Source organism: Crocodylus siamensis, chromosome 7 (assembly GCF_052110815.1).
Source record: "Crocodylus siamensis isolate JL-2025a chromosome 7, ASM5211081v1, whole genome shotgun sequence".
In the NCBI taxonomy this organism is placed as follows: Eukaryota; Metazoa; Chordata; order Crocodylia; family Crocodylidae; genus Crocodylus; species Crocodylus siamensis.
Window position 1 is genome coordinate 15,761,393 of NC_143401.1, and position 12,223 is coordinate 15,773,615.

A 12,223-nucleotide genomic window follows, 5' to 3' on the forward strand; every position below is an offset into this window, starting at 1 on the left:
CAGTACTTGTGAGGCCTCACTTGGGGTGTCCAGGTTTGTGCCCTACACTTAGAGAAAGATGTGGACAGTGTGGAAAGAGTTCAGTGTAGAGTCACAGAAATTGAGGGGCCTAGGAGGCAAGACTTACAAGGAAAGGGTGAAAGAGCTCAGGTTATTTAGTATAGAGAAGAGAAGAATGAGGGTGGGATTTGCTAATAGACTTCAAATACCTGAAGGGTGATTACAGAATGGATGGAGATGGGCTTTTCTTTATGGGAAGCAGGATTATTGGCAATGGCTTCAAGTTGCAGCAGAGGAAGTATTAGATTAGAAATTAGGAGGAACTTCCTGAACAGAAGGGTGGTCAGGCACTGGAACAGGCTACCAAGAAAAATTGTGAAACATCCTTGGAAACTTTCAAGAGAAGGTTAGACAGGCAGTTGGCTTAGTCATGGATGAGCCTGCTTTGAACAGGGGGTTAGACTAGATGACTTTCAGCCCTACTTTTCTATGATCAATTATATTTGGTCCTGCTTTTAGCAGAGAAGTGATCCTTTTGTTTAATATCCAAGTCCATTTTCTGCAAGGGACTGTCTGTTTTTTTAGAAAATCATTTACCACTTTTCCATGCTGAACCACTGTGGTGGTCTCCAAGGAGAAATAAAAAAAATGGAATAGACTATGGAGAATAAACAGACATTTTTTTGCTTCAAGGTAATCAGTCCCTTTAGCAAAGAGTTGCACTATAGCTGTGAAGATAGTATATGGTTCATCTACTCTGTTTTTTGAACTCCATGATCTGTGTCCTAATAGCATCAGAGCATCTTTCACACACTAAAGAATTTTGCAAAGGACAAATTGGTATAGGAGGCAAAGGTGAATTTTCAAAAGTACTGTCGTGGCATAAAATCAGAAGTTCCAACAAAAGTTAGTGGGATTTATACTAGAAGTTATTTGGATGCTTTTGAGGAGGTCAGTATACTTGGTGTGACCTCTCCAAGGTCACACAGGAAATCTGTTCCAGGACAGAGACCCGAGCACAGGTATCCTGAATCCCAGTACAGCCCCTTTCAATGTAAGATCTTCCTTCTGTTTTGTTGCCAGAGGACTTCCATTGCCAAGATTGTTAGCTGGACACATTCCCAACAAAATGAAATTAATAGAGAAAATTCAGGGAAGAAACGTTAAAGTAAACTGTACACTTTAAAATAAGTGTATTTGTGTGTCCCTTTGAATTATTGAAAGGAAAATAAACTGCAGTTGTTTTGCTCTGTATATATGTAGCGTGAAGTTTATCTTGTGTGTTTCTGTTAGGTTGGACACAAACGTTTAGTCTCCCTTTGTTTTTACTTACTTTTATTTTAGAGATTATTTAGAATCACAAATGTCAGAGGGAAACTATGTTAGTTTAGTTAGTTAACTCCTCCATTCCATTCTTCTAATGGAAGAATGTTTAAAATGTATACAATTCTTTCTTTTCCTATTAAAAACCTATTTTACAACCAAAACTTTGAGTCAGACTGTCTAAAGAGAGGTCTAGCATTGCTGCCGGAGAGATTTGACATTATATTGCAGAGGTACTTTTGTGACTGTCCCTGCTTTCAGGCAAAAGATAAGTTTATTGGCACAGTTATATATTTAATTACTTAGTTTAGGGTCAAACTTGCATTTGCTAGCTTTTCTGTGGGCCTGTTTGGGGTGGAGCCTCTTATTTTAGGCATTTTTCAATCAGAATTTAGACATGCTGTGTATTACTCAGGACAGGTAGAATTGGCTTTTTGACCTCACATGTTTTTGTTTTGTGTGAACTTTGGTCCTCATGTTTAAAGTCAGTTATGACAGGAGCATAAATACTTTGACTTGTAGAGGATGGATTTCCTTACCAGCCACTTTCAAACTGAGAAGTAAACACTGAGTAAGTTGGACTTTGGTTGCAGCAATAATAGAAAAAATATTTCCTGGATCAGCATCCAGTTCCTCATCCTAGTTGCATAAAACTTCTGTGATCAGTTGAAACTGCAAGTGCTCAAGCTGGGATTATGTTACCCTCATTTCCAAAATTAATGTTCTGTTTCTGTGTGCTTCTTGCATAAATGTCTCGTCTCTACTCCGGCCCAGCCCCCCCTCCCTTGCTTCCAGAAACACTTAGAGGCCGACTGCCAGACTTAGGTCTTTTCCAGTCTAGAGAAACCACACACACACACAGGACAAAAGATCATCAGCCACCTTAAAACCAAGTTGGGCCAGGTGCTTAGAGACCCAGCACATCCTGTTTGCTTCTACATGAAGCTGTTCAGAGCTGAGCCTGCCTGACCAGAGGGCATTCAACACCTGTTTGGAGCAGGAGCTGTCCTTGGTTATCCATGAACAGGAGCTGTTTTTGGCAGAGTTGACCGTTGCCATTGCTGGCCTCACCATGGGGAAGGTGCCAGGCCATGATGGATTACCTAGTGAATTCTACAAGACCTTCTAGCCCCTCCTCAGCCTAGACTTCCTGCGTGTGTTTCAGGAGAGCCTCTAACATGAGACCCTACTGATCTGCTGCCTCGAAGTCCTCATGCTGCTGCCAAAGAAAGAGGATCTTGGTCGTATTTAAGAACTAGGGACCAGTATTACTCCGGTAAATCTATCAAACAATCCTGACCAAAGCCCTGGCCAACCAACCCAAGATGGTCCTGGTCTCAGCTGTAGCCTCCAAACAGAACTACTGCATACCTGGAAGAACCATCTAGGATAAGCTGATCCTCCTGCATGACCTGTTAGCAGCTGTGGAACTCTTTGACCTAAATATTGGCTTTGTCTTCCTGATGAAGAAAAAAAACTTTTGATCAGGTCAACCATGCATTCTTATTCCAAACTGTGGAAGCCTTTGTCTTTGGACCCCTGTTCAGCTCAACTATCCAGCTCCTGTACTGAGGCATTTCTTGCCTCCTGAAGGTGAATGGGAGCACTGTGTGTCCTGTTGCCAGCATTTGGGGGCATCTGGCAGGGCTGCTCCCTATCTGAAATGCCCTATACCAGGGGTGCTCCCTCCAGCCTGTCACCCAGATGCAGCCTACGGAGTCAGTGCCTCTGGCCTGCCAGGCTCCCCACAGGTCATAAAAATTGGCAGCAGGGGAGTGGTGGCCCTTAATACAGCCACTCTCCTTCGTCTCAAATTCCCAAACCCCAAGTCCCACACAGGGAGCTGGGCTGGACTGCAACACTTTCCCCCTCAGAGCTTGGCTCTACCCCCTTCGCTTCTGTTGGGGTGGGCAGTGCCCCCTTCTTCTGTGGGGCTGGGTTGGGATCTGGACATGTCCCCTTCACTATCCCTGGGGGGGCAGGGTCTCCTTTCCCCTGTGAGGCTGCATCGGTGCCAGCCTGCCCTTGTCCTTCTCCGCACAGCCTGATGGTGCCCACTGTGCCTACCTACAGCTGGACCAAGCACTGCCAGTCTGACCCACTAGGCAATAACATTGAGCACCACTGCTCCACATGCTGTCTTGGTGTCCTATGGGCCTGGCCGTTCCATTAACTGCAGCCCCAGCTGCTGGCTCCACAGCTAGTGATAGTGTATGTCAGTGACATGTCTGTTTTTGTAAGTAGTGATGGTGACATCCAGTCCCTGACCAAGTGTTAGTGGGCTTATGAGCATACCTTCTCAGCCAGTATCAACTGGGCTAAAATCAACAAGTTTCTGCTGGGCATTCAAGCCCCACACCTGTCTGGAGGACTGTCCTGGTGCTGCAATAGCTTCAAATCCTAGGGTGTTTTCTTAGGCCCACCAGTCTGTTTAGGAAAGAACTGGGAAAGCCTCAGTGAGGAGGATGAGGCATGACTCCAGCAGTAGTGCTGGCACCTATTCACCCATACTGCATAGGGGTTCTGGTCATCAGCAACCCGACAGCTGCTACTCTGGCACAGGTGTGTCATCCTGAACCTGCCAATGGCATTGCTAAAAATGCTGTTGAAGCTCCATGTGGACATCTGGAATGGGCACCACTAGCTCCAGTGGACTGTTCTTTACCTGCCCATGAAGAGGGTTAGGGCCTGATTGAGCTGATAAGCGGGGTGGCTGCCTTATTCCTGAATGCCCTTCAGTGCCTCTTCTTTGCTGGTGAACCTCTTCCGTGGTGATAGCTGGTCTCCACTTTCCTGCATCATGTGGAGGACTTCAACCTCAGTCAGGAATTTTTTCCTCTTTGATCCTGATCACCTGAGCTGGGCTGCTGTCTCTCTCTTCTACCGCAGCCTGACCTGGCCAAGGCAGGCACCTGTGCTATCCAGAGTTGATGCAGAAGCCCATTGGTTCCTAACCTGGCCTTGCAGCAGGGGTCACTGACCCATGCCTTTGGAAACCTCATTGCTTCCCTAGTCCAGTTGCACTCCATCAAGCTGACCATCATCAACTTGGCCCAGGCCTTACCAAGTTTTGGTAAGAGCCCTCACTAACTTGCTGGGCCTGCACTCTGTCTGTTTTTCCTCATGCCTCTTGGCTGAAGTGAAAGCTGCTCTCCCTGTGGATGCACTTGACCTGGCAGGCCACCTCTGCACATGAGTCCTTGTTGGCAGCTTGCTACAGACCTCCCCTCACACTTCTCCCCTCTCATCACTACCTAATTCTACAGGCACACAGCGATGAGAGTAGCAACCCCAGTATTCTGCTGCCCTCCCTGTTCCCATTGAGCAAAGTGATGAGATCTGCTTTGGGATCCTGTCTGGGAAGGCACTGTACATATGGACGATCAAAGTACACCATGCTCTTGTCTTCACTGCTTGCCTTGACAACCTGGAGGCAGTGCCTAATGGCAGCAATACCAGTGCAAGCCCTCCCAGCCTGGCGCACCCTGTACAAGCTACCCATTGCTAAGAAAACTGGTGACCTCCAATAGCAGCTGCTGCATGAGGCCCTGGTTTGGATACCTTTATTCACCATCAAGACCTGGCAGTGTCATCAACCTGCCTCTTCTGTAAAAAGGAGGTAGATGGAGACTCTCTTCCATGCCGTTCTAGATTGCCCCTGACTGTGACCATTCCATACAGCCCTCAGTGCCCTCTTTGGTACAGCGGACTTGAACTTCTCTGAAACAACATACATTTTTGCTATCCTGTACCGAGCAGCTGAAGGAAGTGTGATCTGTGTGGCCACGTTCCTGCTGGGCTGGGCCAAGATGGTAACCTTGAAAAGCTGCAGAAATCGGCTCGCAGGGAGCCAGTTCTGCCAACGTCCTAGAACTCTTCTGCTTCTTGGTGCAAGCGTGTGTCATATTTGACTTTAGACATGCCACCTTGCAGCAAAATGAACCAGTGTGTCGCACTAGTCCATCAAAGGGGCACTCTGCAAGGTGGAAGACACAGCTAGTCCTAAATGTGTAACACCATGAAGGTTGTTGAGGGGAGGGGTTTTCAGTCTCTGGTAATATGAGTGTTTTCATTACCAACATGTTTCATGCTTGGCCCCTGGGAGGGCCAAACAACTTTGCACTTCCATCTTTTGTTTTTAATATTTTTATAATAAAAGCTTTTGAAGTTTTTAAAAAAATCTTTCCCTCTCTCAGTGAGTGCCCCCCACTTCTCTCCTAGGCTCTGTTGTACAGTGAACACAGAAATTGGCATATACTGCTCTTGTTAATTTATGCTGCTGCTACCATTACTGTAAATTTAAGGTTGCTCATTTAGTAGACGAAGATCCTTCTAATTCCATGCTGTTTAAAATGAATCACATCTTTTTGCAGTTGGAGGTTTCTAATTAGCTTGAGGAAAAGGATATTCATTTTTTATCTACCTTGTATTTAGTTAATGTTGCAGGTAATCGTGTGATGCAGAATTGGGAAATTTATCATGTTTTTCTTTTGTCCTAGACATCTTCAGGTATCTAAAGGCAAACCAGTTTTAATGTAAGGACAGCAGCAGGCGGTATAATGCGGAAACCAGGCTCTCAAACAGGTAAGTGGTATTGACCAGTGTAGGCAGAGACCTGTTGTTTAGTTGGGTATAGGCTAATGACTCGATTATAAATTGCTGTGGAGCTGAGGCAAGAGGGGAACATGCGAGATGTGTGCCATAGTCTAGGGTAGGGGCCTACATGAAGGGAATGGACTGAGTCTCATTGAATTGTTTAGTCAGGCCTCATTAAAGAATGATCACTCAGACTGGCAGAAGTTAGAGAAGAAAAATCCCTTTTAGGTTATTTCACCCATCTTCATCCCAGCACAGCTTCTTCAGGACATATGCTGAGCTTAACAGCTATGGAGACTTCTTAGTCCCAGTGATATTGTAGGATGCATTTCTGGTCTAATCATTGGGAAGCTTGCACTGTGGCTGGCTAGCTGTTGTTGCTGTCTTTGGATCAAAGGTCAGGTTGCAGTTTCCATTTCTGTAGACCTATTTTGTATTTTCATGCATCAGTAAGTGTCACAGGCTTTTTTTAGCCAGAAGTGCTAATTCTTGCTAACTTCAAGGCACCCTTATATATGTGAGGTATGATGTTAGGTGGTGTTATTGCCCTGTGGACCCTGTTCCATTCATTGTTAGTTCTCCCAGCGTGAAGAGAGCTGGTACTCTGTTGTCAGAAGCCTCTCCCTTCTTTCAGTGCAGCATGAAACTGAAGATCAGCCTATCTTGTGGAGCTCAAATGTATCTCAGGTACTTCTGGTGGTCTGAATCTTTTATCCCGTAACAAGACGATTATAACTGTAGGCACAAGGAATGCTCAGTAGTTACATGTTCGTTTAAACAAAGGTGAAAAACAAAATGGGCTGTCTGCAAATGAGGTTTTCAAGGCCTTTTTATAGAAATATTGATTTCCTTTACTGTTGTTCCATACATGTGCATTTGACTAGTATGATTTCATCGCATTCACTACCGGAGAATAACGGGGTGGGGGTGAGGGACGGGACAGTAAAGGGTGCAGCATCCTCTGCAGTTCTTTGTCCACATCTGCCACATGCACACAAGGTTTACCACAGGAGATTCCTGTGCTCAGTTTCTCTTTCCCTTTTCTATATTTTTAAACTTCCCCTTTCCTTCTCCAATGGCACATCTTATAGGAGAATTATCCTCTTTCTAGTGCCACTTGTCCTTTAATGAAGCGAAAGCAAATGAAGGAAAACAGGGAACAGGGAAAGCATGCTGTGAGGCAGCTGGAGGGCCTGGTAATAAAAGAGACAGGTTGATGATTAGTTAGCATTATGGCCTGAGACCTGACTAGCTGAATTCAGCCCTGCACACAGCTTGTCATCTTTTTGCTTTCTAGAGCAGGGTGCCTCCTGCCAGTGTTGCCGTTGTGACCTTTGCCCTGTGAATGCAGTACCATATGTTCCAGAATCAACAACTGTGTTGAACACAGATGGGTTCCTGTTCTGTTTACCTGGTTTTTCTGTAATGCATTTGACTTTTTCAGTCAAAATAATTCGCAGTGAAATCTCTCTATTCCTTTAGCTGCTTTCTCCATGTGTTGCTTTCGTATTCTCCCTAATGAAGGTTTTTGCATTTAAAAATATGTTAACAGTAGAAGTGTGACTTGCCCCATAGAGAGCGTGATAAAAGCTGTCCAAGGCAGACAGCCATACGAACACATGAAGGCTATCATGGAGGGCACACTCCTGCAATGCTAAAGGTTACATAAGACCCTTTGATAGTTTTGTCTTGTCTGTAGCGTCTGTGCTTTGTATGCTTTATCCCTGCTTTCATAAAGAGTTGGCAGACCATCTTGCCCCAGGGGAAATAAGAGTTATGGTAAGGATATCCTTCCATTTTGCTCATTCGCGTCTGCATCGGAATACAGGCAGTCCTCGACTTACAACGTTTCGCATTTACAACGTTTATAAATTGACACCATTTCAACTTTCTGACGTCAGTTTCGACTTTACAACGCTTGATCTGACGAGATGCCATGCCAGCAAACAAGTTCGCTGTGTCACCCATCTCCCTGGAGGACGTCTGTTCAAACTTCCTTGGACACTTTCTTTAAGAAAACAGACAGGACTCCAGAAAAACCTGCAGCCAAGACTTCTGAGAAGACTCCAGCCAAGAACCCTTCAAAAAGTCCAACAGAGTCACCTGAAAGAAGTCCTTTCAAATCAGTATGATTGCTATGTACAATATAAATACATTAATGGAGATATATTACTCATCTATAATTGATCGAGTACAAAATTCTGGGGTATTTTTTATGAAAATAGTGTATCAGGCCTTGGTTCAGAAACGAATCCCTCATTTATAACATTGTTTCTTATGAGGAAGTTGGTTCCAAGTTATGTTTCAGCTTAAGACATGGTTTTCAGGAACCAATTGTGTCGTAAGTCTGAGGACTGCCTGTACTGTTTTGCTGGTTGAGCTGTTTGATGATGTCATAGTTGTACACCAAGTCCCAGGGGTTCACATGAAAAATGTCACCATTGAAGTACACACAGAGTCCCCACATCCACTATCTAGAATGTGTGAGAGCAAGGAGCAGCTATTATGAAAGCATGGGTGACTGGAGCATAGTGATTATAAATATGAAGGAGAAAGTGTAGCAGTTTTAAAGCATTTCCTTACCCACATTGTACAATTGAACTTTCAGCAACAGTTTATTGCGTGGATCTGTCAGCTACTTCAGAATTTTTAAACTTTTTTATCCACATTTTTCCTCCTATTCTTTCACTGGGAACTACTTTCCCTAATAGAAGGATATGTTTCATAAAGTGATACAAAATTGCTTTTGTGTTTTAAAAATAGCATTACAAATGCAATGCAAAATAAATGAGCTGGTCTGTAATAGCAATAAGACATCTCAGCATGTGCATTAGTCAACTATCAGTGTATGGCACTGCCTTGGTTGATAAGCAGTTCACCCAAGGAAGGCATTAGTAGCTAACTAATGCATGCTGTGTTGGTGCTTACTGCTCTGTTGGGCTTCTTTGTTGGGGGAGAGTTGCCTATTTCTTGGCATGTCAGACTTTGGGAAGGGTCTTGAAAGAGTTCCTTTATTTTTATGCCTCTTCACATTCTCTGTGGCCATCACCTTTGTGGCCAAAGAAGACTTGATGCGATACCCTATGGTGCCCATCAGCACTATTCATTGAGCAACCTGTTGGGTGCTTAGAGCTGTCTTTGTCTTTTTCCTTCCCCAGGAATTGAGTAGTACCCACAGTGATTCCCGGCCCTAATGTCCTGGGCAGCGATCAGCCCGTACTGATGCTCAAACATCCGGTATTTTGTGTGTGTTGGGACCAGCATCCTTCAGGACTCTGGGGAAAACCATTCGTGTCCAAGGGACCTGAATAGCCAAGAGAGGAGCTAGGCAGATGTGGGGTAAAGGAATAGCTATACTAACCTTTATTTGCCAATGGGGACCTGATCCAAACTCAGCCCTTCTATGCATGCACCACAAAAGGAGTAGCTTCCTCACTCTTTCATTTCCATTCCTCACTAAATCTCTCTCTCTCAAGGCCAGCTTTTAAGGTAGTTTAAAATGATAAAAACTGAGTTGAAAATTTTTGTTTCTATGCCTCATTGTTTGTCATTATGGATGAATATTAGCATACAAGGGTTGATGAAGACCAAGTAGTAACCTGAGGCCAAATGTTCCTTCTCTTGAGCTCAGGGTGGGCTATAAACAAACAGGAGATTGGCTCCTGAATTCAACCCCTTATGTGCCTTGTCCAGTGAATGTCACTACTATATGTTGTTTGGCAGTCTGTACAGGGAGAAAATGAGCCAAACAGTAGGAACTTGCCCTTGTCCTGGGGTCATTTCTTTCCTGGGAGGTACAAAATGCCTATGTCAAGTGAGCAGCTGGTTGAAGACTAATCTGGAATCTGATGGGCTCCCCCACTGACATGAATGCTTTGTTTCTTGCCTTAGCCATAGACTGGAAAGATGGTAAAAAGCACAAATATGGCCGCCCATCAGAACCTTCCTCCCAATACCAAGGTAAGAAGGTGTTTCTCACCCCCCTTTTGAATGTATTGATTTGTCTGGGATATAACTCATCTGATACGCTGAAAACTTAGTGCAAACTGTTTTTAAGTGATTCTCATCTGTAGCGACTTTGTGTAGAAATTACTTAAAATTGTGTCCCATGTTACAAAATGTGACAGTAAAAGGCTACAGATAAGTTAGCATCAAAAGGTTTTCTTTACTTAAGGTAAGTTCTCTCTTTTATATTCATATGAAACTGTTACTTCAAGCCTGCTCTTGTAGAGTGGGTGTGGTTGTGACTTTATCAGATCATTCATTGAATGGTACACATTCCTTCTTTAACAAAAGCAAAATGATTTCCCCAGCCCAAATGGGAGCCCCTTATGCATCAGCCGAATTGTCAGTCTCTTCAGAGCTGGGACAAGAGATGCAGTTAGCAGCACCTCTCTCCCCTTGGAGATCATTGTTTATCTAGTTCATTGGCCAGGAAGGCTGCAGTCCTGTGCGGAGCATCTAGGGTGCTGCCAGACTGGGGGGGGGTTAAACCCCCATACTTTACCAGAAGCAGGGATGTGTTACTTTGACCTGGCTCTGCAGCGTCTGGGTAGATCTCTCGGTTCAGATGAACTTTTTGTCACATTTTATCTAATAGCTGATTCAATCAGCTATTAGATAAAAAGTGCCAGAATAGCCCCACTAAAGCACCTGATTTATACAGATGTTGGGAAAACTGGGTTCAGCTGCCCTGGGCTTGGTGTAGGAGCGCACTGAGTTTAAAGTAAAGGGCCGGGGGTTTGGGGTTTTTTTGGTGGTGGTGGTGGTGTTTTTTTGTCATGTCTGCAAGCAACCTTAGAGATTGTTTATAGAACTGATGGGACCTGCTCTCTCTTCCAGGGATGTGCATGCAAGTTCTGACTGTTTGGCCTGTGTGTATAATTTATGACAAGGCTTTAGGTCTCACTTTCTAACTACCATTTATAATTTTCTTTTGTCTGTAAAGTTTAATTTCAAGATTCCCCGTCTTTAGAAATTAAAGTGGCATAAATCACCATCTGGCTTTGTGTTAGGCAGTCTTGTTTTTCTTGAGGTCCCTGTTGAGGCTATCTTGAGAGCTCTGTCTGCTCTGGGGAAGTATTTGTTGGTTGTCTGTCCCTGAGCCTTGAGTTATGGCATAAAAACCTATGCAGGGACCTGAGGCACAGAAGAGAATCCCTGAAGATTGTCTCTCTCACCTCTATCTTGAGCATTATTTGCAATTATACGCTACTATTGTGGCTTATATGTTCTGTCTAGAGTCTTCCTATTGGGCTTCAGGGATTTTCCATAATCTCCCTTTTGCAGGGCATTGCATCATTCCCATGCATGGGGAGGACTTTTTTTTTAGTGACAAGGAACCTCTCTGAAATTAACATAAAGGCATACAGTCTCAGATATATCAGTCAAGCTAAGGAATTACTGGAGAGGTATAGTGTACTCAGGATTGAAACAGATAATTATCTATCTATTGAACAAGTACTTGGTGTAAAATAGGAAATGTCTTTTGGGAACAAATGCTCACCTGCGTTGCTCAATATTTTCTATAAATTCTGAGTACTTGCGTCTGAATATGCAGACACAGTTACTTCCCAGATGACCACTGCCCTAACATGAAAAGGGTTCCTCCCAGAGATGAAAGTGGAACCAGGCAGTTCTTAAAAAAGAAGAGTAATGATCTAAACCAAATGGGCTAATGCTTTGTGCAGGCTTACATGTTATATTTCAGAGTGGGAAAGCAGAGTAAGTGGCAGTGCATTATGAGTGCCATGATTAGTTACACTGACTGTTAATCAAAATAACAGTTAACCAGAGCTTTTGAAAACTACAGTAAAATACGACCTGCAGGAATTCTTCTCTTATAGAGTGAGATGCTGTTTGGAAACGTGCAACTAGGAAGGTCATTGATGTGGTTGGAGTGTGAGCAGACACTGATATTGTGTCGTCTTTCTGTGTTAAACTTGGTTAAACCATTCGGCTTTCATATTCACTCTTGAAACTATTTAGCTGGCTTGCATATGGGACACAGATTTTAACAGGATGCTTTGATCTGTAGGGCACAGCCTCCTTCAGAGATGTGACCTGAAGTGCACATGCATTTTTTTCAATAGGATTGATGATACCTTGAAAATCGAAATGCTAATGGAACCCAAACCAGATTAGAGTAAAACAATAAACAGCTTTATTCAAATTCCAGGCAGAACCACATTAAATACAGCATTGTGAGGAGGACAGGCAGATTGGGGAGTTCAGGAGTTAGGTTGGGTCACAAGTATATCTTCTATGATGAGACGACTGACTCTGTAGAAGTGGGAAGAGCAGT

At 43.9% G+C, this 12,223-nt stretch overlaps 1 protein-coding gene across 13 annotated transcripts in view; it reads left to right on the top strand.

The window, feature by feature from the left end:
* Window positions 1-12,223, top strand: part of SCMH1 (Scm polycomb group protein homolog 1) — a 162,519-nt gene that overhangs the window by 37,771 nt on the left and 112,525 nt on the right. For 7 of the 13 annotated variants that reach the window (XM_090056597.1, XM_090056600.1, XM_090056608.1 and 4 more), the window contains 2 exons: window positions 5,823-5,907; window positions 9,811-9,879. In XM_090056597.1, the coding sequence (XP_089912723.1) occupies window positions 5,883-5,907; window positions 9,811-9,879 (94 nt within the window). In that variant the 5' untranslated portion in view covers window positions 5,823-5,882. Of the gene's footprint in view, window positions 1-5,822; window positions 5,908-7,820; window positions 8,046-9,077; window positions 9,259-9,810; window positions 9,880-12,223 lie in introns of all 13 variants that reach the window. The other 6 variants (XM_090056602.1, XM_090056601.1, XM_090056603.1 and 3 more) reach the window with 3 other exon arrangements.